General features: G+C 34.6%; 1 protein-coding gene across 11 annotated transcripts; it reads left to right on the top strand.

Moving 5' to 3' along the window:
- The first annotated feature begins 96 nt into the window (after positions 1-96).
- Positions 97-19,890, top strand: LOC140751973 (uncharacterized). Of its 11 annotated transcripts, none has more exons than XM_073086125.1 (9): positions 225-396; positions 8,399-8,662; positions 9,199-9,541; positions 15,157-15,350; positions 16,325-16,481; positions 17,009-17,174; positions 17,723-17,910; positions 18,418-18,600; positions 18,977-19,890. In XM_073086125.1, the coding sequence occupies exons 3-9, from the start codon at positions 9,380-9,382 to the stop codon at positions 19,145-19,147; spliced, it is 1,221 nt and encodes a 406-aa protein (XP_072942226.1). In that variant the 5' UTR covers positions 225-396; positions 8,399-8,662; positions 9,199-9,379; the 3' UTR covers positions 19,148-19,890. The 11 variants fall into 11 exon arrangements, with proteins under 11 accessions (XP_072942216.1, XP_072942223.1, XP_072942217.1 ...); XM_073086120.1 differs by having other exon boundaries at positions 9,159-9,541; XM_073086115.1 differs by lacking the exons at positions 225-396; positions 8,399-8,662 and adding an exon at positions 97-218 and having other exon boundaries at positions 9,159-9,541.
- Positions 19,891-22,000: the final 2,110 nt, after the last annotated feature.

Here is a 22,000-nt window from a genome sequence, read left to right as displayed (position 1 = left end):
GTCACTTATCTTCAAGTGATCATTGTTTTTCAAATGCGGTTGGTATCTACTGCAATTGCTATCAGCGTACGTAATACGCTAAGACTTACCCGTCTAGTCAAAAGCTCCGAAGGCATAGAATTCAGTCGCGGGCGAGATTCGGTGCCTGACGTGAGGCTCGCGCCGGTCGGCCGGACGCACGTGGTTCACATACGTGGAATTTAAAAATTGCATAAACCGTAAATTGTTGTCCATATATATTTAAAAAAATCTTAACGTCAGCGTAAAACAATTCATATCGAAATTATCACAGTATTTCAAAAATATACGAAATATTTTGTGTATCTAAATTTTTAAAATTGTGAAGATAAATTGTGAAAATATGAAAATATCCACCATACACAAAATGAATATACGGTAAATCAGAATAAATTACCTAGTTTACACTTGTGTTAAATATTTCTTAAATAAAGTATTTCATTCAAACTCGTTTTCGTAAATCTCAACGTCTCAATAATATTTTTAGGTTTTCTTTAATCTTTTTTACGAGTTCGAAGGATTTTCTTACTTAATTTTTACATACCTACCTATATAGTCTCGTAGTAGTAGTCTCGTATTATTTTTTTTTAATTTTCGAAAAATATTTATGTAACAATAATTAAATCGTTTTGTTTCAAAAGTTATTAGTGCTATAGATATTTATGATGATAAAATTAAATATTTTTTTTTATTTTTCAAATTATACTTATTTAATTAATATAAACAATATTTTTTAAATCATTTCCTTGTTGGCTATTATTTATTTATGTCTTGTGCCAGTTAATGAGTTACCTAATTATAATTCTAGTTACGCAATGACTAATCAACGTTCCTTGTAAGTCAAGTTCATTTACCGCATGACTGCTACTGAAAATAGAGCTTATTTTGTAATTTTCTTTACGATCTTTCTTAATTCGATACTTAATAGAAATGCAATTATAGAAAAAGAATAATAGGCACAAAATTACGATTTATGCTTTTTGTGTGAACATTCATAAAAATATAAGTGTATTTTTACATATCAAATATAGGTAAACATCCAAGATAAGTGTATATAGAACAGATACACATGGGTAAAAATAATTTGAAAACAGTTTTAGTACATTTAATGATGATAAATACCAAATACCTAATTGCCAAATCGTGATAAAACCACGGAACAATACTTTCGTATTTCAAACGTGCTCTGAATATTAAGAAGTAAGACAAAAATAATTACTTTAAAGTCATTACCATCAGAAAAGACTACAAAAGGATTATCCAACAGTCTTTTATAACTGGCCAGCTATTATTTAACTTCAGCCACTTAAAAATGTAACGGATTCCACTGAGACGATGAAATAAAAAACTCATCTTTACAAGTCGTGGTATTTAACTGTTTCATAATTTGCCTTAGGTTTTATTACATGGTAGTTGCATGTAATTTTGTATGATGAAACCAAGTACATCCATTGTACTCATGAATTATCATACACAATAATGGATGTAATGTAGATTAGTATTTAAACAGGAGTTTTCTACATAGTAAATAGCGTTCGTGAGAAAAGGTATCGATGTTATCTGATAGAAAAATATTTTGGTAACTTATCGTTTCCGGAACCCGCCACTAAAGCTTGCGTATCCCGGATAATTTGATGTAAAAACCACTTTACTCCGTCAATTACCATATTTTGGATTACTAACATAATATGTTCTATCTATTTCTTAATATTTCCCATACGAAAATGTAAAATAACCTTGACTATTGTATAAAGATGATATATATATACCTAAATACTGTAAAACATTTATAAATAATTCATGATATTAAGCAGTTTACGTAGTATACTACTCTAAAAACTACACATGTATATATTACTCCCACATTAATCTCCTAAAATTTATTGCGTAATAAAAGTGGTTTTTACCTATTTGGTTTCCTTATTGCCTAAGAAATATCAAAGCAACAATATTTTATCTATATTTCTGCGAACATATAAATTGTATAAAATGAATTTCATTAATTCCGATAACCTTACAAGTTGGGGCAGCGTTAAAAGTGGAAAGGGTCCATTTTACGTTTTTTATTGATCAGATATGTTTCCTATATCTCGAATAAATGCCGTTATTTGTCACATAAATTGACCAATTTATTTGATGTTAGATAAGTGTTGTTAGATAAAGTATCAAAATGAAATCAAACTCGTCTTGAAGGTCTTGAAGTCATGTAATAATATAGTCACATAAACGGTACAGAGTAACGATATAACAATTATACGTAAGTAAGTTCACACTAGTGATTAGAAGTATTATAACTACACAAGTATCTCCGTTATTCGACTGCTCTTGCTGAAGTCTCCGACCAGAATGTCGCTCTCTGTTAATTCGAGCGCCGCCAAGGTGTCGTCCCCACTTCACCTACCCGCATCTGTTTTTAAACTGTAGTATCAAATGAGTCACTTATTACTTTAATGTAACGTTATAAAAATGTGATATCGTTAATATCCAAGCTTCTTATTAACGACGATAACATTCGGCCGTCCTGCTCACACGTTCGTCCTCGATCGTGTATGGTCTGATGCAAGAGCTGCAAAAGAAAACCAGTTGTTTAATGCCTAAGTCCAGAAGAGTTACACATTTTCTTGTAATACCGACTCGCACGTAAGAGGCCCGAACTGTTTATCAAAAACATGGCTTTAACTATACGCATTTTCTTGCAATACCGACTCGCATGTAAAAGGCCCGAACTGTTGATCCGAACCAAGGCTTAAACTAGGTGATGTTCATATAGAATCACACTAGTTGTGTATTACCTAGGTTATAAATCTGCCCCAACAGTGTTCACCACGGATTTCTGTTGCAGGCATAGTTCATAAGGACTCTTTACATAAATGTCATATGCGCGACAGGTATTGAAGCGAATGCATTAGACCATTGTTAAATAATAAAAAACACGGTTATAACTAGGTGATGTTCATATAGGATCACTCTAGTCATGTATCACCGCAGTTTTTATACCTTGCTTACGATAACATTCGGCCAGTGCTCAACTCAAATTTACTCTAAAAATGCAATATTCACTTAATATCTTCAAGGTACTCAATGCCTTGGGTCAACCCAACCATATGCATCACCAAGAGACACCCGCGAACATCACACTGCTCGAGGCATCTGCACTAATCCATCTTAACTCCAGATAAATAAAAATCAAACCACAAAGTTTCCTACACCTACAGTAATGACAACATCTAGCTGCCCACTTTACTTATGTCTGGATTTTTAGTCCAATAGTTAAATCTCCAACAACTATTGATTCGATAAAGTTACGCATCAGAATAACGACGTTTATCTTATTAGTCCATTTCGGAATGCTCAACAACCTGTTCAATAACTGTTATACTGATAGATAGATAGATCTATAGTTGGCCACTAAATGAATCTGTGCGACTCAAAATACTATTATAACATTATTTTATTACTACTTAGTACTTCTTTTAATTATTACAATGTTATTTTATACAAATAGTTGCCTTTCCAACGTACGTCTTTTATCAACTGATGAAGCAGTATCAAAATAATAATATATCGTGAATATTTGAAATGAATGATATCAAAGTTAAAGACTAAATAATGGTAAACAAAGCATGAATTTCACACAATAAGTACAACACGTAATAAGTTGTATGAACCCAATTTTTTACGTTATTTATCACAAATTCACATTATTTCTTTCAAAGTAGGGCCACATAACCCACTTTTGAAAGTCCGAAAGAAATTTCATTACATTAAATTGAATTTATATTCAGTTATAATAATACATACTATTGCATGAATTTCAAAATTTAATTAATAAAGCGAAGGACCCATGCGTTCACGTCAGCGACATACTTGTCAATTGTGTAATAAGCTTAACTTTTTTTTTTTCACCAAAAGTTTTAAATCAAGATTCCCATAAGGAAGTTATAGTTTGGGCTATTTTACTGTAAAAGTTATGCATTATACTAAGGAAGATTTGCCAGACTTTACGCAAAACGTCGTTTTTTTAAAAAATCAAATAATGTTATGGAAAGAATAAACACATTAAAATGGTCCGTTAATCTAAACGGAGTTTAAACAGACTTTGTCTTACATTGAGTTCCTCGGAAGCGGATTTTTTTTTTCGTAGGTAGTTATCAAACGGATAGTTTCCGATAGATTGAATACATACTCGTAAACTACCTACCAAGAAAAATGACTTCAGAAACCGGCCATTATTTAACTATATTTATTTGTGTCTACAACTGATAAAAGATTTTTTTTAAACACGCTTTTATTTTTGCCACGCTTTTATTAACTTGACCTGTATGTATGTAACGGAATATTTGAATTCGATTTTTACCTACTTTGAACGGTCAGATTTCTTTAAAAATTTTGAAATACTTTGACATGACATGATTTTAATAATCTTGTCCAATTCTAATTTTGTCTCATCACGATCGTCAGATTTAAAACTATAACTGTTTTACATAACATGTGGCTCCTTATCAATCACAACCTAAAATTTCTATGACCTGAAAAAGGTCTATTAAAGTTGATCATGATTTTATACCAGCCAGCCAAACAAACAGTTAGTCAAACTATCTTATGATACACCTTATTACCGAACAATTCATATTCATTATATATATTTCAAACGCCTCGGCTTCACCTGACTTTTATATAGTTTGTAATAAAAATATATTAGTGCGTAATATCTGTATAGATTATATTAATATAATATGTATCATTTACAACCAACACTCTCAAGGAGACGCTCGATGTTTCTATAGAGAAAACCTAGACATGACGCAGTTGTGAACCGTATGAAATTTATATGAAAAGTAAATTATTGTATAAGAAAATCCCATCGAAATGTACCTATGGTTTTATTTGATTACATTATTAAACAACATTATTATTCATTCGGCTATGATATACATATAATAAGAATGAAATCTTCACGTGTTTACATCGAATATATTTGAAAAAGAAAAATTTTTGTCTGTCGGTTTGTATGTTTGAAAATGCATTAAAACCAAAACTACGAAGTTGATGTCAAAAATATACATTTTTTTTTTTAAAACATTACATGACCAGGTAATGGAGAATTTCAAATTACCAATGTACTCCGTGATCTTGACAGAGGGCATTGTATAATTCAAATTATATTTTGAATCCACATGAACAAAGTCGCAGGCAAGACTCGTTTTAAAAATGCAATTCAAACTATATTCTGAATCCACATGAACAAAGTCGCAGGCAAGACTCATTTTAAATATGTACGTATAATAACTTAATTGCTGTAACTTGTAAATAGAACTAAGCTCAAGTTATAAAAGCATCAATTTATTATTATTATTATTATTTTACTTAAAATAATTTATTCTCAATCCCATACAAAGTGGATCCCGTTTATCATTTCGTAAGTGGCTCACATAATTGATAATATCGATAGTCTAAGCGCCTCAACGTTTAAGGTACAAACTTCATTTACCAGTATTTGATAGTGCCCAATTTTCAAACCAAAAGGACGTGTAATGTGTCAAATTCAAATTCAATAAAGGTTTAAAATTACGAGATGTAAAGAAATATTAATACAAAACGAAACGTTGCATACTAAATTTAAAACAGACATTTAATATTATGTATAAGTGAAATGGGAGGTTGTTTTTTTTATATATAATATTCCAAAGACCGCTGCGCATAAGTTTCTCAGTTTTCTCATAGATCATTAACTAATGTGCATTTATACTTTATGGGAGTCAAAACACAGTAGTACACAGTACTGCGTGAGTTCGCCTAGAATTGATGGAATGCTAAATTTGGCAACGTACGTATGCTTCTTTCATAACAATTACGTATCAAGTATATGAAATCAAAAGGAAACTTTCATTGATTTATAAAATGAAAGTGTGAACAATGTAGATGTGAATTTTTAAATATAGTCAATTAATATCAAAAAAAAAAAAACAATAAACCTTAAACTCATTTACCATTTCCCTCGTGGGTACACTCAGCCACTGAATACCGTGGTCGTGATACTTATTTGCAGTCAGTTAAATATGTACCACGTAGATATTATACATTTCTGTACAATTATGAATAATCAAAATTTTGCAACTTAATAAACGTGTCACTTATATCAAGTAGGTATACTGTACTCTGTAACTGCGTTTGTTGCTACCGCATAGTCCCCTCCATACAATAATAACAAACGCATATACGTAAACCCAGTTTGAAACATTAAAAGTTATCAAAAATAAATTCAAATCTAACCTGTATGCAATTTCTGGCGTACATTAGCCTATATTAACAACCATTAGGTTCCCACATCTATAAAGCCTGACATTTAAGATTAAAGATCCTTAAAATATTTTCATAAGTACGTGTATTTCTATATATTTCAAAGTAGGTGTAACTTTAGAACAATTAGGATTTACTTTTTACACCACAGACTTTAACCAAATGGACAGATTTACCACAAGAACTGCCTTGCAAAATTACTTTTAGACACTTCTTCACAGAAAATGCACTTATTTTGAAGTAAACACCTCAGTTTACAATGTTAACAAGTAATTTGCTAAGAGTAAAGTTTGTTCACAAAATTTAAGTATATCATTTTCAGAGGGTATTAACATTTCATTGAATTACTAGTCTCAATCTATCCATTTTCTTAATTCAAATGAGTTTGCCCTTACATCAACGACATTTATCTACCCCCATTTTTACTTATTTTACCAAGATAAATTCACATATGACAAAATAATGTTTTAACTCACGGTTTTTATTCCTGTGTCAAGTATGTTCGTACTTACGAATCGCCGTCCATGATTGTGAGCTGGTTCTTGTACACTTCTGATGAAATCAAACTCGTCTTGAAGGTCTTGAAGTCATGTAATAATATAGTCACATAAACGGTACAGAGTAACGATATAACAATTATACGTAAGTAAGTTCACACTAGTGATTAGAAGTATTATAACTACACAAGTATCTCCGTTATTCGACTGCTCTTGCTGAAGTCTCCGACCAGAATGTCGCTCTCTGTTAATTCGAGCGCCGCCAAGGTGTCGTCCCCACTTCACCTACCCGCATCTGTTTTTAAACTGTAGTATCAAATGAGTCACTTATTACTTTAATGTAACGTTATAAAAATGTGATATCGTTAATATCCAAGCTTCTTATTAACGACGATAACAAAAATGTTAAGTATTATGCGTAGAGCTGGGTTCAATTTATACAAAGTAGGTACCTACTCCGTTTTAAAATCACTACATCTATTTATAGTTACCTATAGTTATAGTTCTAGTTTAAAGATGTGGTAAGAGAGAAATAGATAACTTATAGAGAGATACATTGTTAGTTATTCCCTTCATAATTTAATTTTGAAGGGAATAACTAACAATGTATCTTTGAGCGACCTTATGTAGGGCTTCAATTCCAGTTAAGGTTGATCATAGATCTGATGAAGGTATGAGATGGACTGCATTTGTTTCTTTAATTTTAATTAGATTAAATAGTTATCACAAGTTCTTGCACCGCCATTATTGCGAATAAATTATACGTACCTAATTCTCACAAAAAAGCGTGTACGTTCTTTAGCGGTTGTCGATGTACATAGTTATTGTGATTGATCGTGCGTGTGGCAAGACTAGATCAATTTGCCACATTTTTCCTGACAACGGCGCGATGCGTGCGATCTGTCCCACGGTCTGACGTAATCATTTTGTTACAGTTAGTATTAATATAAAGGCTCACGTACCTGAGCCTTTATATTAATACAACCTGAATGACAACACGGAAAGTGTCTTTTCAATGAATAAAGTTGTATTTTATACTCAAAGTGGTTTTTAACACTAATTACAGATACGACTATTTTCGGGGGATTTTTTTCTTTTCAGTCACTTAACGTAATTGTGTTGACATTAGCTAAACAGTCATTTAATTTTTAATAACATTTTCATGTATGTACATTGCTAGTGTTCCTATAATGATTTTGGGAAATTAGTAAACTGCATAATAATAATTTAATTAAAAAAAGAAACATTTGCTGGCGGCAATGTTAATTATACAATTTATGGTTACTTTTGAATTTGTTGTCACAATTACGTTAGTTGATGTATAAAAAAATGCAAGTAATGTTAAAAAAAGATTCATTTTTCGATAGCGACTTAATATTTCTTGTTAAGTTACGGTAAATCTACTTATTTCCTTTTACAGTTACAATAGTACAAGAGATAGCGATTTAATTAAGACCAAAAAGATCGTCCTCGCGTTTGTTTACAAATAAGTACTATAATGAGTTGATTAAAATGTTATCGAGAATTAATTTCGGATTTTTATAATTTACCTAATCTATGTATTCTATATCTATTTACTATAGACATTGGAAATATTTGAACCAAACTATATAAATGTCCAGAAAACCTTGTTATTGTCTTACGGCCGTCTTGCTAGAGACAAATACAGACCAATATACAACAATCAATTTAACGCTTCAACGAACACTATTAAAAGAAATGCACTTGTCGCTGTAACCTATAACACGGGCCAAGCGTAGCGGTTTGCACGTAATCCAAGCAAGAAGTAACTGGGTTAATAATTGTAGTCTATTTCGACACCTGGTCGGTGGGCGGGACATCAAACGGTCGGTGTGGTGACACAATGTCACCTGGGCGGAGCCCGACGGGGCAGTGCGCTGAGAGGACTCCGGTCGCGTTCCTTTGGAGATCCCTGAGTCCTCTACGCAGCGCCGAGGACGGCCACCGGGGGGGTTTTAGTGCGGTAAAAGTCCCACATAACCCCGTGTCGCTCCCACGGCACCGGGTACCTTTTGAAGGTTTCCCCCTCGAAAAGAAAAAAAAAAAAAAAAAAAAAAAAGGGACATCAAACGGTAAGCAGACACCGTTACACTAGATCACGGTAATTTGCCGCACTTACCCGGACAATGCGACCGCGAGCGTAACATAAGGGAAATAAAGCTAATGTAACAAGCAAATTAAAATATTACAGCGTAACACTTATACTTGCTGTTTATGATGTTTTTTATTGTAGTGTAACTGTTTGCAGAACGAACATAATTAGGAACATTAAAACGGTTTATGCACTTTTTGAATTAAATTACAAATTACGTTGTTGTACAGTGATCATGTAAGACGAAATATTTATTCGTTGTTGTTATAGACCAGCAAAATTTAAACCGTAACGAAAATGACGGAACACACACCGGAAGAATAAGTGAATTGAATCAAACACGTATACGAATTATGAAACTGTGGAGTGTAATGAATTGAGTGGATTATTTATAAAAGAAATTTGACAAAGATGTGGTTAATGAAAAGTGCGATATAAGTAAGTTTTGAAAATGGCTGCGTGGTTGTGGTTGGCAGCGTTGCTTTGCGGCAGCCATGCGGCGGTGCTGCCGCCCCCCTGGGCGGATGTAAGGCGGAACCCCTGCGCCGCGCACCCTCGAGGGTGGCTTATGTTGTACTGGCCAGCTGATGGAAAATGCTACACTATTTATAAGGTGAGTTTTTTATAAAACTGTAATTTCCTTATAGGCATAAGGTAAATATTGATCAAAAAATATTTCAATGCGTTACGAGGAGATATAATATTAAAAGTTTTCCAACTTAAGTAACTATATTTAAATTTACACATAACATATTCAGGAAATATGATAATGTCAAACAATGATTGATTTGATAGAAAACAATTTATCCTATTATTTATAGCTAGTAAGTACTAATCTATGCTAGTAAGCTTAAAAAAGCAAGTTAACTACCGATACGATATTGGTTTACCGATTGAGTACAATCGACTAAATCCGAAATGTTTGTGTCCTTCCCTTTCTCAAGAATGGGTTAAAATTTTCATTCTCTAAAATGGAACTCGTGCTTAGTAATGACACTTCGTACTTAAATTACACACTTAAGATAATTTCAAACTAGAAACAAACAACACGTCTTAATCTCCTAACTGGATCGCTATTACGTGTAATGCCACAAGCAATCGTAACGGCTAATTCTTTGGTTAGAATTCAACGTACCGTTAGTCGGGCACCCATCCAACTCGCAACGATTGCTCAATAAGAACAATCGACTGATTCGATTATACTTTATTTACATTCACAATGGCACTTTACAAGGGTTTTTTACTTCTCTATTGTATGATTGTATTAACACTTATTCTTATTTATATCTTCAAATTATTGAGTTTGTCAGTAATTTGTAAAAAAGTTCATTTATCTGAATTACATTACGTTAGTTGGAATATTAGCCAGGTGTATCAGTTTTTAAATGTGATCTAATTGCGACAGTCTACTATCAGACTTATTTCTGCATTAAAACGTAAGCTCTGTTGTACTCTACTAGGGAAAAAAATCTATGGTTTTGGTCCGAAGGCAGTGGTACGTCAGATACACTAAACGAGGCATTAACGTTGTCCTGCGGAGCAATGTCTGTATTCAACGTCAGTTAAGCCTTGAAGTCTATTTGGTGCTGATTGCAGAGTCCCTAACCAATAATCACTAAACATTATGTTTATTTTCTATTTAAGTTTCATAAAAGATCCTTGGACGTCCATTATTTTTAAGGAAGATAAGTGTACTTGTGTAATATTATCATGACTGTCATAGCACGCTATTGCTGCATCACTGATGTTGCAAACATATCTATAAGTTTAAAAGATACCTAGACTTATGAAACATTGTGAGATGCGGTAGTAGGTCAGTAGGCGTGTCTCCCAACTGTCGGTCACGGTCTTTAAAAGCACGCTCCAAACTGCGGACTAACCGGTATTTGTTATAAAGTAACGTTTGATTGTTTGAGTGTTCCTTGTATTCTGTTCCTTGGAAGTAAATAGTGTCTCTTTGGGTTCCATGCGGAGACATAGCTACCTACATTATGTACTTACTTGATTTACCTACCTATGTCTACGCCCAAAACCGAAATATAAAGTTAATAAAATGTTAGTCCGCTTCGAATCTAGAATCCATTTCAAAGTGGGTTATCGATTGTATGCCTGAGGGAATTTTAGTAGTTGTCATAGTTTTTGCATCGACGTTTAAAGGTTGGACTATTATCCCACTCAAACCCCTTTTCGAAGTCTAATAATGAAGTGATATTTCGAAGAATCACTTCTTCGAAATATCACTCGAAGATTAAAACTTAATAAGTACTCATCATGGCAGACAACGGGAAATTCAGCAAAGCCACGTTTCTGGGACCAATCTCATGATCATCGTATAACTCTCATCTAACCTAATTAATCTCTACTAATACCAAATCTTGACGAAAATATCTCACATATCACGGAATCTAAAAAACTCAAAAACCGTCCATGATATTGAAAAAAGTCATGCATCCTAATCTATTAGAGTCGATTAGAATCTCTTAGAGTTCACTGATATGAACGGTCACGGTCTCCAAAAGCTTGGTCCAACGGACCGGACCAACCGGTATCCGAAAGTAATTTTCGTGTATTACTTTCAGATACCGGTTTTGATTGATTGGTTATTTCGATGTGTCGAAAAGATCCTTGACACGATGTGTTACTTGTGTAAGTCATATTTTTTATTATAAGTAGGTTGATTTGGAACACAGAGTTCGATTACCTACATGTCGTAATAGGTTCCTGAAATGCACGAATTGACATTTTTGGAACAGAAGTAGCTATATGACATGTAGTTCATTGGATCAGGATCAAGATTTGATTGACAATTGACATCTAATCAATTACCTACGCAGCTATCATACCTAATGATCCTGAGGACTAAGTTTAAAGAGCTCTACCTTATAACACTGTTCAAACTTGAAACAGAAACTTATGTGTGCGGTGTGGACGGATTTACGGGAACTGCTACCTCGTTTAGATTTGCATTATTTAACTCGATTATTTTTTTACACTATTGGATTCTGTGTTACAGACGTCGCATACTTTAAGGCATGTCTTACCATACTGTTGCTTTCTATCAATCAAAAATATATATAACGTTATTACAAATAAAAAATCTTTTTTTTTAATAATTGAGATCATTGGGTGGAATTTTATTCCGGAAATATCTTAGTTGATTTAATTTTTCATAACGTCCTAGTTATCTGCAACTAAATAATTTAGTACTCATTAGTCCGTAATGAGTTTTAATTAATTATTGCACCGGTATCTAGCGAATGTACAGCTGTAAGTTACGCACATTTTTTGGATTTAACATTTAATTAGGAATACAGTCATGCTAACATTTATGCCGTAATTTGTTTAATCGCGCATATAAATCAGAGAGATAATTTAAATAATATCCGATAACATTTGTGGTAGACATTATTCAAATAACATTTTGTACTTCCTTTAAAGTATAGTTGTATTTATTATATAGTTATATTTATTGTAATGTAATTATATAGTTGTATTTATTTAAAGATCTCTTCGACTAATTTAAATGCAGTTTATGGTAAAGTTTCTTATTCCGTGTGTTATGCCAGGATCAGAGGTCGGTTATATAAGCGAAGCACCTGCAATAGACGAGACTTACTCAATCATGATACGTTTGATTCTTCTAAATACTATTAAATAATACTTAGTAGGTATAGAGACAAATATTACATTAAAAGAATTGTTCGTCATTTATAGATAACGGACATTATATTGATCTGATCATAATATTCGTGTTTGTGCGATAAAATCGATTATGACTTCGTTCAAACATGTAGGTTTTTAGACTGTTAAGTGTTTTTAAAGCGGTAATAAGATATTTTATTTCCTATATTTTCGTATAAATCAAAGATAAATCTTCCAAGAGACTTTGTTTAGTTAGCACATTATTCTTCGATTGCCATGTTCAAAAGCCACATTACGTAATTTACAATCGATATAAACAATTATAAAATCGTTACATACAAGTATACACAATAATATGATGTACAAATAATGGAAAACATGATTGCGTATATGTAATTGCATATAAGGAAATATTATTGCAAGAATAATCTTGCTAGGACATCTTAGCACCACAATGACATGACCTTTAATCGCTCCTCGCTCTGTTTGCCTTGTCTTTTTAACACACTTTTATTAGTTTGGTCTTCTTTCATTTTTTGGTCGAAGAAGTGTCTTAGGAGTACTTAGGACTTAAAGTGCCTTAAGTTGTTTTTGTGTAAATTACTTAGTACAGACTAACATTTCATATCTACTGTTCCACTCCCGAGGACGGGTTCACATTCAGATAGTTTAGTAGTTAATCCCGCTAATAGCCAAATGCGGCCTGAACTTTACGAATATTGGGGAATATTATTTCGATATTATCGATAGTGCTTATGTTAAGATTTCCTGGTTCCTATAATGTTAATGCAAGTTAATTATTTTCTGCCACGCGCAAAGCTTTTCGAATGGATCAAAGGTGAAACCTGGACCTCTGCTATGGGAGGTTCAAATTCGTTCCAGGGGGCCATCGATATTTTAATAATTACGTACCAAGCCTTACCATAGTGCACCTACTATAATAAACCTAGTGCAAAATATTGGAGATGTTACGTAAGTTATACTATACTATACTGCAAGTATTGAAATTCTGTATAATGTGGCCCAAAATAAATTTTGCTGTAAACACATTTTATGATATAACGAATAAAATAAATCCAATAAAAAATTCCAGTGACGTTCCAGTCCAAAGAATGAAATGCCGAATGATGGCACCGAATCCTCATTTGAGGCACGTTTACAAGGATATTAGGATATTCATCATGAACAAGGCAAGGTTGATTAAATCAGCTGACGATTTCGTGTAAGCCATTTTAATTCTTCTTACCAGGTTTTGAGGGCCGAAATGGCGTAACTTTGTCGTTTATGATATTTTGGACGCCATACACGTCTTTAACTATGCCCCGCACGTGATTTCCGGAATATTATACAAACGGTTTAACACGTATTACAGAAATATTAGTAGGCTTCGCGGCCATTGCCCGTGTTTCGACATCTCCCTTTGGAATTATAGCCTGTGATGCCACGGTTATACAATTGTTACGTAAAAATGTTTTTATTTAGGTAAAATCTTTGAATTTTCGATTACAATGTAAGAACGGTAATTAAAAGTGACGTAACGTAAAATATAATAGTAAAAGAAGAGTTCGTCAGAACTGTATAAGATAACTTATTTCTACGTTTCTTTTGGAAATTTTTATTTTTTAATGTTGTATTTCTTTGGTGCATTAGGGAAAAGATAAGAGTCCTAGAAAGAAAGTTTTGTGTACATATGGCCCGTCAAAACTTATGTAACTTACATAAAGTATTTCTACAACAAATGTAATGCAGCACTGTAGCACAATTTAATGAAGCTAAATTTAATTGGCTAAAAATTCATCTACTAATTACAGCAGGTTATTGACAAATTAAGTTCCCACGCTAACAATTGAAACGATTGACAAATTTGCATATGATAAAACAAAAGGTCTTAATTATCTGATGGAATAGAATATTACTACAGGATAACACTAATTGGATAATAACAATGGTATGACGCAATTGATGGATTAGCTGTCCTTTGATGAGATTTTGAAGAACTATGAAAATTAACATACCTAATGTGTGTTGAACCTCGTTATTTTTTATATATTTATAAGGGATCAATCAAAGTATTTGACTTATGTATCGTATTTAAACTCAATGGTACAGATATCAAATCGTTTGGTTTTATGCGCCTACGCAAGTGAGCAAAGCAAATTTTAACCAGTGACACGCACGCATAGAAATCTTACTGGTGGACAAACAAATCATTTTATTCTTATGCATTATTATTTTAGACTCAGTACATATTTAAGGGTTACATTTTTATAGCGTACAAAAGCAGACGAGCATGCAGGCCACTTGATGGTAAGTGGCTACTGCCGCCCATGAACAGCTGTAATCAACCCCAGATAGGATTAGATATTCTTACCTAAGGTCAGCCACAGTTGCGCCGCTACCTCTGAGGATTAGGCTGGAACGCCTCGGAAAAGTATTTCTCCCTTACAACCAGAACACAGCAGCACTTAACACTGCTGTTATGAGGCAGAAATAGGTGTGGTGGTGGTGCCGCCAGGGTCGAACCATAAAGGGTTCTACCACCTTCTGAATCTAGCTACGACTAATCTTACGTTTAACACGTTTCAGAAAGGCCATCCGTGTCCAGAAACACAAGAGCTGAGTCCAGGACGTTGGGGCGGCAGGACGGTAGCGGAGTGCAAGTGTCCGCCCGGCACCGCCCAGCTGCCCCACACCACCAACTGCCACAAGCTGTTCGAGAAGGGTCCCTGCAGAGCTGGCGAGTACTTCGCGCCCGTCGAGGAGTCCTTCAACAAGCGAGGGTAGGTAAGCATCAAGAGTGACGTATAACGTATGTCCGTGCAATATTCACGTCCCTTGCTTCGTTACGGCAAGAAATGAACAAACCAATACAATTACTTATTAATAATACTGGTGAGTTAAAGCTAATACAAGGCTTACTTAGTTTAAACGTAGGTACTAATTAACTGATAAAGTTAATCGATATTAGTTGTAGCTAACTTTTATAAATCAAGAAAATATTAGATATCAATACAGTCTTGTGCATAGATTGATAACGAACATAGATTCCATGAAAATTTCAAAAGTTAATTCCTCTTTTTGAAATTATAAGCGATGCTTATTTTTTTTTCGTGTCATCAATCATCGTGTCAGTCACGAACTCACGATTCATGGTGACTAATGTAACTTGCACCACACTTCAACGTGATCAATTCCATGTAAATTCCGCTCGAATTTTCCTATTATCTTGCACAATATGGTCTTCATTGGAATAAGGTCATTATCTAATGCAAGACTCTAATGGTAATGAGCTAATGACTAACTGTTTGGCAGAAATAAGGCCATTATTAATAAGTGTACGAACGTTGAAATCGAAACTGAAAACGATCCTTCGGTTTCGGTTCTAGTTTCGGCTGGAATCGAAATCGAAACTGAAAGTTTTTAGATTTAAGAAAATTACACAATTACATTTAAATTACATACACATTTACACTAGTTACTTCTATGAATTTATATTTATATTTATTCAATAAAGTACCACATTATAAAACAAAAAATATTTGACTTAAGGTGAAGTAAATTCTTGCCGCGTCTTAGTCGAACGCCCGAGTAGCTACAGCCACACGCAACCTGATAATGGACGAACGTATGTTTAGGTTTTGGTGAAATGTTCGGCCGATTACCGAAACCGAACCTTGACTGAAACGCCTTTTTTGGCTACCGTTACTTCGATCAGGCCCTATTATAACGCTTTAATGAGTAACGTTTTCTCCAGCGAGCGCCAGGGCATGTGCGTGCGGCCACAGCAATGCGCAGACGAGACCCTGCTGTACTGGCCGCCGGACGGCCGCTGCTACTACCGACACACGCAGGGACCTTGCTATACCGGCGCCTTGCTCGATGTTGGTGCTGATGGATTGGCCAACTGTAGTGTGAGTATGCAGATTATCTAAAGCTAAAATTAAAGTTTTGTCCGTGTAATAAATTGACTAATAGGATGTCCTTTTTTGACCTAGGTATATGTACTATGTATGTAGGTGTTTTTGTGCTAATTTTAAAAAATTACAATATTTAGGAATATTTTAATTTTTAATTTTTATTAACTTCAGAGGTCACGATTGTTATAACTTAGTAAGAAAGGGTAGCCTTAAGGTTGTTTAAGATCCCATCATTTGGTTAACCATTAATTATACAGTCTGCACCTGTTTAAATCTGCAATAATGAAGGGAGAATGAAAAACCGGTATCTACATTAATTCTGAGTTAACGTTAGTTGTCGAGCAAGTGGAAAGAATGCTAATATTGACTAATGACACTGAAATTATTGCTTCAAAAATTTGCAATTGAAAATTACAGCGTGTGCTTCCTCTATTGTTTAGACAAATTATTGTTGGTATCAGCAAAAAATGTCCAATTTGATTATTTTATCTATGTTAATGTACCGCTTCCCTTGTTTCCAGTGTACCCCAGGCAGTCCCCACCACTGGGCAGCGGATGGCAGCTGCTATGCGCACTACTCGCGCGGGCCGTGCGAGCGCGGACAGCTGTTCCTGCCCGGCGCCAAGTGCGGCTGTGAGGCACATCTACCACACTATCATAATGCAACGGATGGTTGCTATGAATTAGGTATCTTGGTAAAATTTCCCTACTACCGTTAGTTAGTTAAAGTTTGAATGTGATTCAAGCAGATATTTTGTTGAAAATATAAAATACATCATACTTAAAACTATCACGAATCCATAATTTAGATAAAGTTATTAGACTGAAAAGTTAGTGTATACTAAAAATAACGCTTTTCATTCTCGTATCCACATAATAGATTTTTTCCGCACATATAAAAACACAAATAAATTAAAAATCATCATTTAAATATCTATCTGGTCGGGGATTAAACTCAGAATTAATAAATCGTACCAAAAAACATGTTAAACACTTATTAAACAATGGCTAATAATAAAATGGCATTTGTAAGCGTGGTGCGAAAGTTGCGCATATCGTGTCTTCTCTGGAGGACATAGTATGATACTAAAATGCCCTAATTATTACTTTGTACAGGTATTTTGAAGAGTATTAACAAATATTTTCTCCACACAACAAAAACGTAACGACTTACAATAACTTTTCGCCAAATCTTCATATTCCCAGCACTTCCTCAAAACTCCTCAACTTCCCAGATTCAATCGGTCCGTGTCCGAAGGGGCACCTGTTCTCGATATCGGAGGTGTCTTCCCGTGGCTCTCGCTCCGAGTGCCGCTGCAAGGCCTTCCACGCGCGGGCCGCTGATGGAGCCTGCTACCGGCTGTACACACGAGGACCGTGTGCTCATGATGAAATGATCGCCAGAGGTGGCAGGTGTACTAAGGTGGGTTGTTGTCGTGAAAGGCATTATCTTAAACTATTTTAGTTTACCATTTTAGTGTCCAGCTCTAAAAAACAGGCTCCACCAGATCATAGATCAGGTGGTTGAACCCTTTGTGGTTCAAATCCAGAGGCTTTACCACTACATGAAAACGCTAAATTCTGTTTTGGTAAGAGACATACACTTATTGTAGGTGTTCTAGTTAAGACATTTGGGGCAGCAATGAATTTGTGGTCCCGCAGGTAAGATGTTAATGGTATCTGGGGTTACAGGTGTCCATGAGCGACAGTAGCTATTTACCATTAGGTAGACTATCTATTTCGTTTCCTTTATAATGAGAACGTGTTTTCGCATCATTACACTCATGACTAAACCGAGTTTTCCGGCCGAAAATTCGGTTTCACATAAGTGACATCGTGTAATAATTTGGTACTAAGTTACTCGTAAATCGTAAATTCGTATATCTTGTACTCAACCCATGTTTAATCTTGAATATGATTTCATCCTCAGGTCCCATGCGCTCGTGGCAGGCTATACGTCCCAGAGCGCCGTCGTTGCTATCGACCAGGTACCGCGGAGCCGTGTCCTGCTGGAGAAGTGGTTGCTTTCGACTTCGAGGCTCGTCCTGCTTTAGACGGGTTGAGTCATAACGGTGTCTGTGCTTGTGGGAACGGCGTTTGTGCTAGAAGAGAGGTGAGAAGATATCGCCGTGTTTTATCATCCGATTGATCTTGCTGAATATGTTCAAAATATGAGGAATGTCCTTTAGATAGGAGGATGTAGCCGTAGCCATTTATATTTTGACAATCCTATAGTTGGTCATAGATTACGCATGTTAAGAATTGATATCTTTATGGAATAAGAAGAATTCAGATGTTATGTAGATACTAAATATCTCTCTGGCAATAACTATGTCCGTAATTCTTTACTTGTCAGATAGATGAGACGTCTACTCTCTCATGCAGTTCCTTGTAACAGTCATTACGTACGTGTACTTCACGATGTATTCATTATTCAAAATTTGATTGTATCAAAACATTATTTAAACTTAGTTTCCATGAAATTCCAGGTGGAAGCATGTTCTTCTCGCAAGGGGGCAGCTCCGTTCAACGCGACCTGCCACATCCTGCACACTCAGGGCCCCTGCGCGCCAGGAGCCTGGCTGGCTCGGGACGCGCGGGGACGGGTGGCGTGCCAGTGCCGACCTGATACCACCTGTGACGTCACGGCTGAGAGCTGACATTAGTAATAAAAATAACCTAATAAAAAAGTGTGTCTGTGTGTGTGTACTATACGCTTGTATGAAGCTTTACTTTTAAGTACGCAATTAAAAATAGAAAAGACGATTTGTGTGCGTACAAGAAGTGAAACTACAATATTATAAAATAAGTGCTACGAAATTATTAATACGTATTGTATTGAACAAGGCAGTTCTTGATCGTCACGACCCTCAGTAATGAGGAATCGACTAAGAAAAATTGTATTGTATAGTATCGTATCATATTTTACTATATAACTTTGTGGTGTCGATTTTAGTAGGGATTTGTAAAAAAATGCCCTCATCACCAAACACCCCAAAAGAACTATAATTTAAATATGTACAACGCCATCCGTTATTTCATTAAAGAACGAAAAGTATAAGAAGATACAGATTGCTAGCATGATGTGCTAGTGTACGCTGATACTTAGTGACTTGTTTTTCATGTAGGAGATACTAGACTAGTACAAGACAAATAAATGAAAAATAACACTACACAAGAATAAGAACCAAGAAAAGAAAAAAGTATCACAATAAAGAAGTCCCAGAGAGTCAGATTACAATTGATCTTGCATAATATAAAACACCAATAATGCAATGTTATGGTAATATTGTTTTTAATGTAGGTAAATGATTACCTGTCCTCGGTAATGGTTAAAGAAATTTTGCTACAAGACAATTAATAAGGAAGTAAGGAAGGAATACCTTTACACAATGATTGTTTTATCAAACAGAAGATATATTTAAATAATTCACGATTACTATAAACTAGTGAGTGCTCATAATAATTATTATAATATATTTTTAAGTGAGTTCTAGGCCTATGTTTCTGTAATCAGGGCTACGGTATCCCCTGCCTGTCGTTAGAGGCGACTAAAATGGGACTTCTGGGATCGTGGGTGGCAAGAGTGGGAACTCGAACCGCCCAGCCAACGGCCCCGGGAAGGACGGCGGTATGTGTGGTCGCATACCGTCGTACGCACCAGACGGTGCGGTGAGCGATAAGCTCACCTGGGCGGAGCCCGACGGGGCAGTGCGCTAAGAGGACTCCGGTTGCGTTCCCTTGGAGATCCCGGAGTCCTCTACGCAGCGCTGAGGACGGCCACCGGGGGGGTTTTAGTGCGGTAAGAGCCCCACATAACCCTGTGTCGCTCCCACGGCATCGGGTACCTTTTGAAGGTTTCCCCCTCGTCAACAAAAAAAAAAAAAGGCCTATGTTTTTGTGGATAAGTAAATACAAATGTTTGTAAATAAATCATAGAATATTGTGATCTCGTGAGATACTATTTTAAGAAAATATATTTATGGAAATGACAGAATTATTTTACGAACTTGTGTTTTCTTAAAAGATTTCCCCAACTCCAAAATGTTTACCAGTTTATGTAACTTATAAGAATGTAAATATCTTAACACCGTGTTGTGTTGCCTAAACAAACTCCTTTCAGTGATATTATAAGTACTGAGGAATGGGAAGGGTATACAGGGTGAATTTTTCAAACGGGCCTTCAGGGCCAAACCCGAAACTATAAGGATTAGCGAAAAATGCTGAAAGGAGTTACGAGGCCGATTTTTATAAAAACTAAAACTGCATCATTACTTTTTTAAGATAACTGTTTTCCTAGCCAGGAATCGAACGAGTTCATTTTGAAAAAAAAATACACCCTCTATATTATTTCACTATCTGATAGTGTTGTTTATAAGGATCAAAATCTGAGAAGTAATGATAAATGACAAACTAAAGGAAAAGCCTCAATTTTAAGAAAATACATTTTTTTTTCATATTAATTTGGCAGTTAAGTTCCCGCCATTCATCAATTTAAACATTTCGCGTATTAACAATTTTTTTGGCTCAATGGTTCAAATCATTCGAAATGGACGTTTTGTTCTTCAAGAATTCATATTTTTATGTCCGACTTAGGTAAGGTTACTTTTAGGACCATTATAATAGATTTAACTTGCTATGGGCGGAGTTTCGTTTAATACAGATGTAAAATTGACAATTTGCGAGAATGTCTTTTTCGAGTCAAATCCGAGTGATAACTGAACAAAGAGATATAGAAAATCATATTTACTGTTTAAACAATAAAAAAATATTATTTGATCACTTATCTATTTTTATTAAAAAATAAATCCTAAAAACGGCGGTATTTTATTTGCCAAAGTATTACTTTCTCATACTAAGCCGTATGTCACGGTTATAACATCGAATAATTAGTTGATTAACCGACAAAAACTTCAATGGTATGACTTATGTATGTTTCTAAAGAATTATACATAAATCATTTGTTATGTATAATCCTTAAGGATTAGTATGGCAATGTATGGAAAAATATGTATTTTCTTCAAAATTTTCCTTTTCCTTTAATTTGTTACATAACATTACTTCCCAGAATTTGATCCTTATAAGCGACACTATCAGATGGTGAAATAATATAGAGGTTGTATTTTTTTTCAAAATGAACTCGTTCGGTTCCCGGCTAAGAAAAAAGATATTTTAAAAAACTAATGATGCAGCTTTAGTTTTTATCAAAATCGGCCTCGTAACTCCTTTCAGCATTTTTCGCTAACCCTTATAGTTTTGGATTTGGCCCTGAAGGCCTATTTGAAAAATTCACCCTGTATATAATTTCATAAACTTCTAGTTTAATTTCTTTAACTTCTACTTTAATTCTAATTTTAATTAATTTATAATTTTAATTAATCGCGAAAGCTAATAAAATTGAAATTCAATTTAAGCATTACACCTAATTTTTTTCGCTATGATATCTATGGGTGAATACGTTGAAAAAATATTAAAAATAAACGCATGACTTGTCAGATAAGAACCCTCTTGTC

The sequence above is a fragment of the Epargyreus clarus genome, unplaced genomic scaffold (genome assembly GCF_041222505.1).
Source record: "Epargyreus clarus isolate Ecla_fem2 unplaced genomic scaffold, WU_Ecla_fem_2.2 ptg000023l, whole genome shotgun sequence".
NCBI lineage: Eukaryota > Metazoa > Arthropoda > Insecta > Lepidoptera > Hesperiidae > Epargyreus > Epargyreus clarus.
This window is presented reverse-complemented; position numbering and strand designations above follow the sequence as displayed.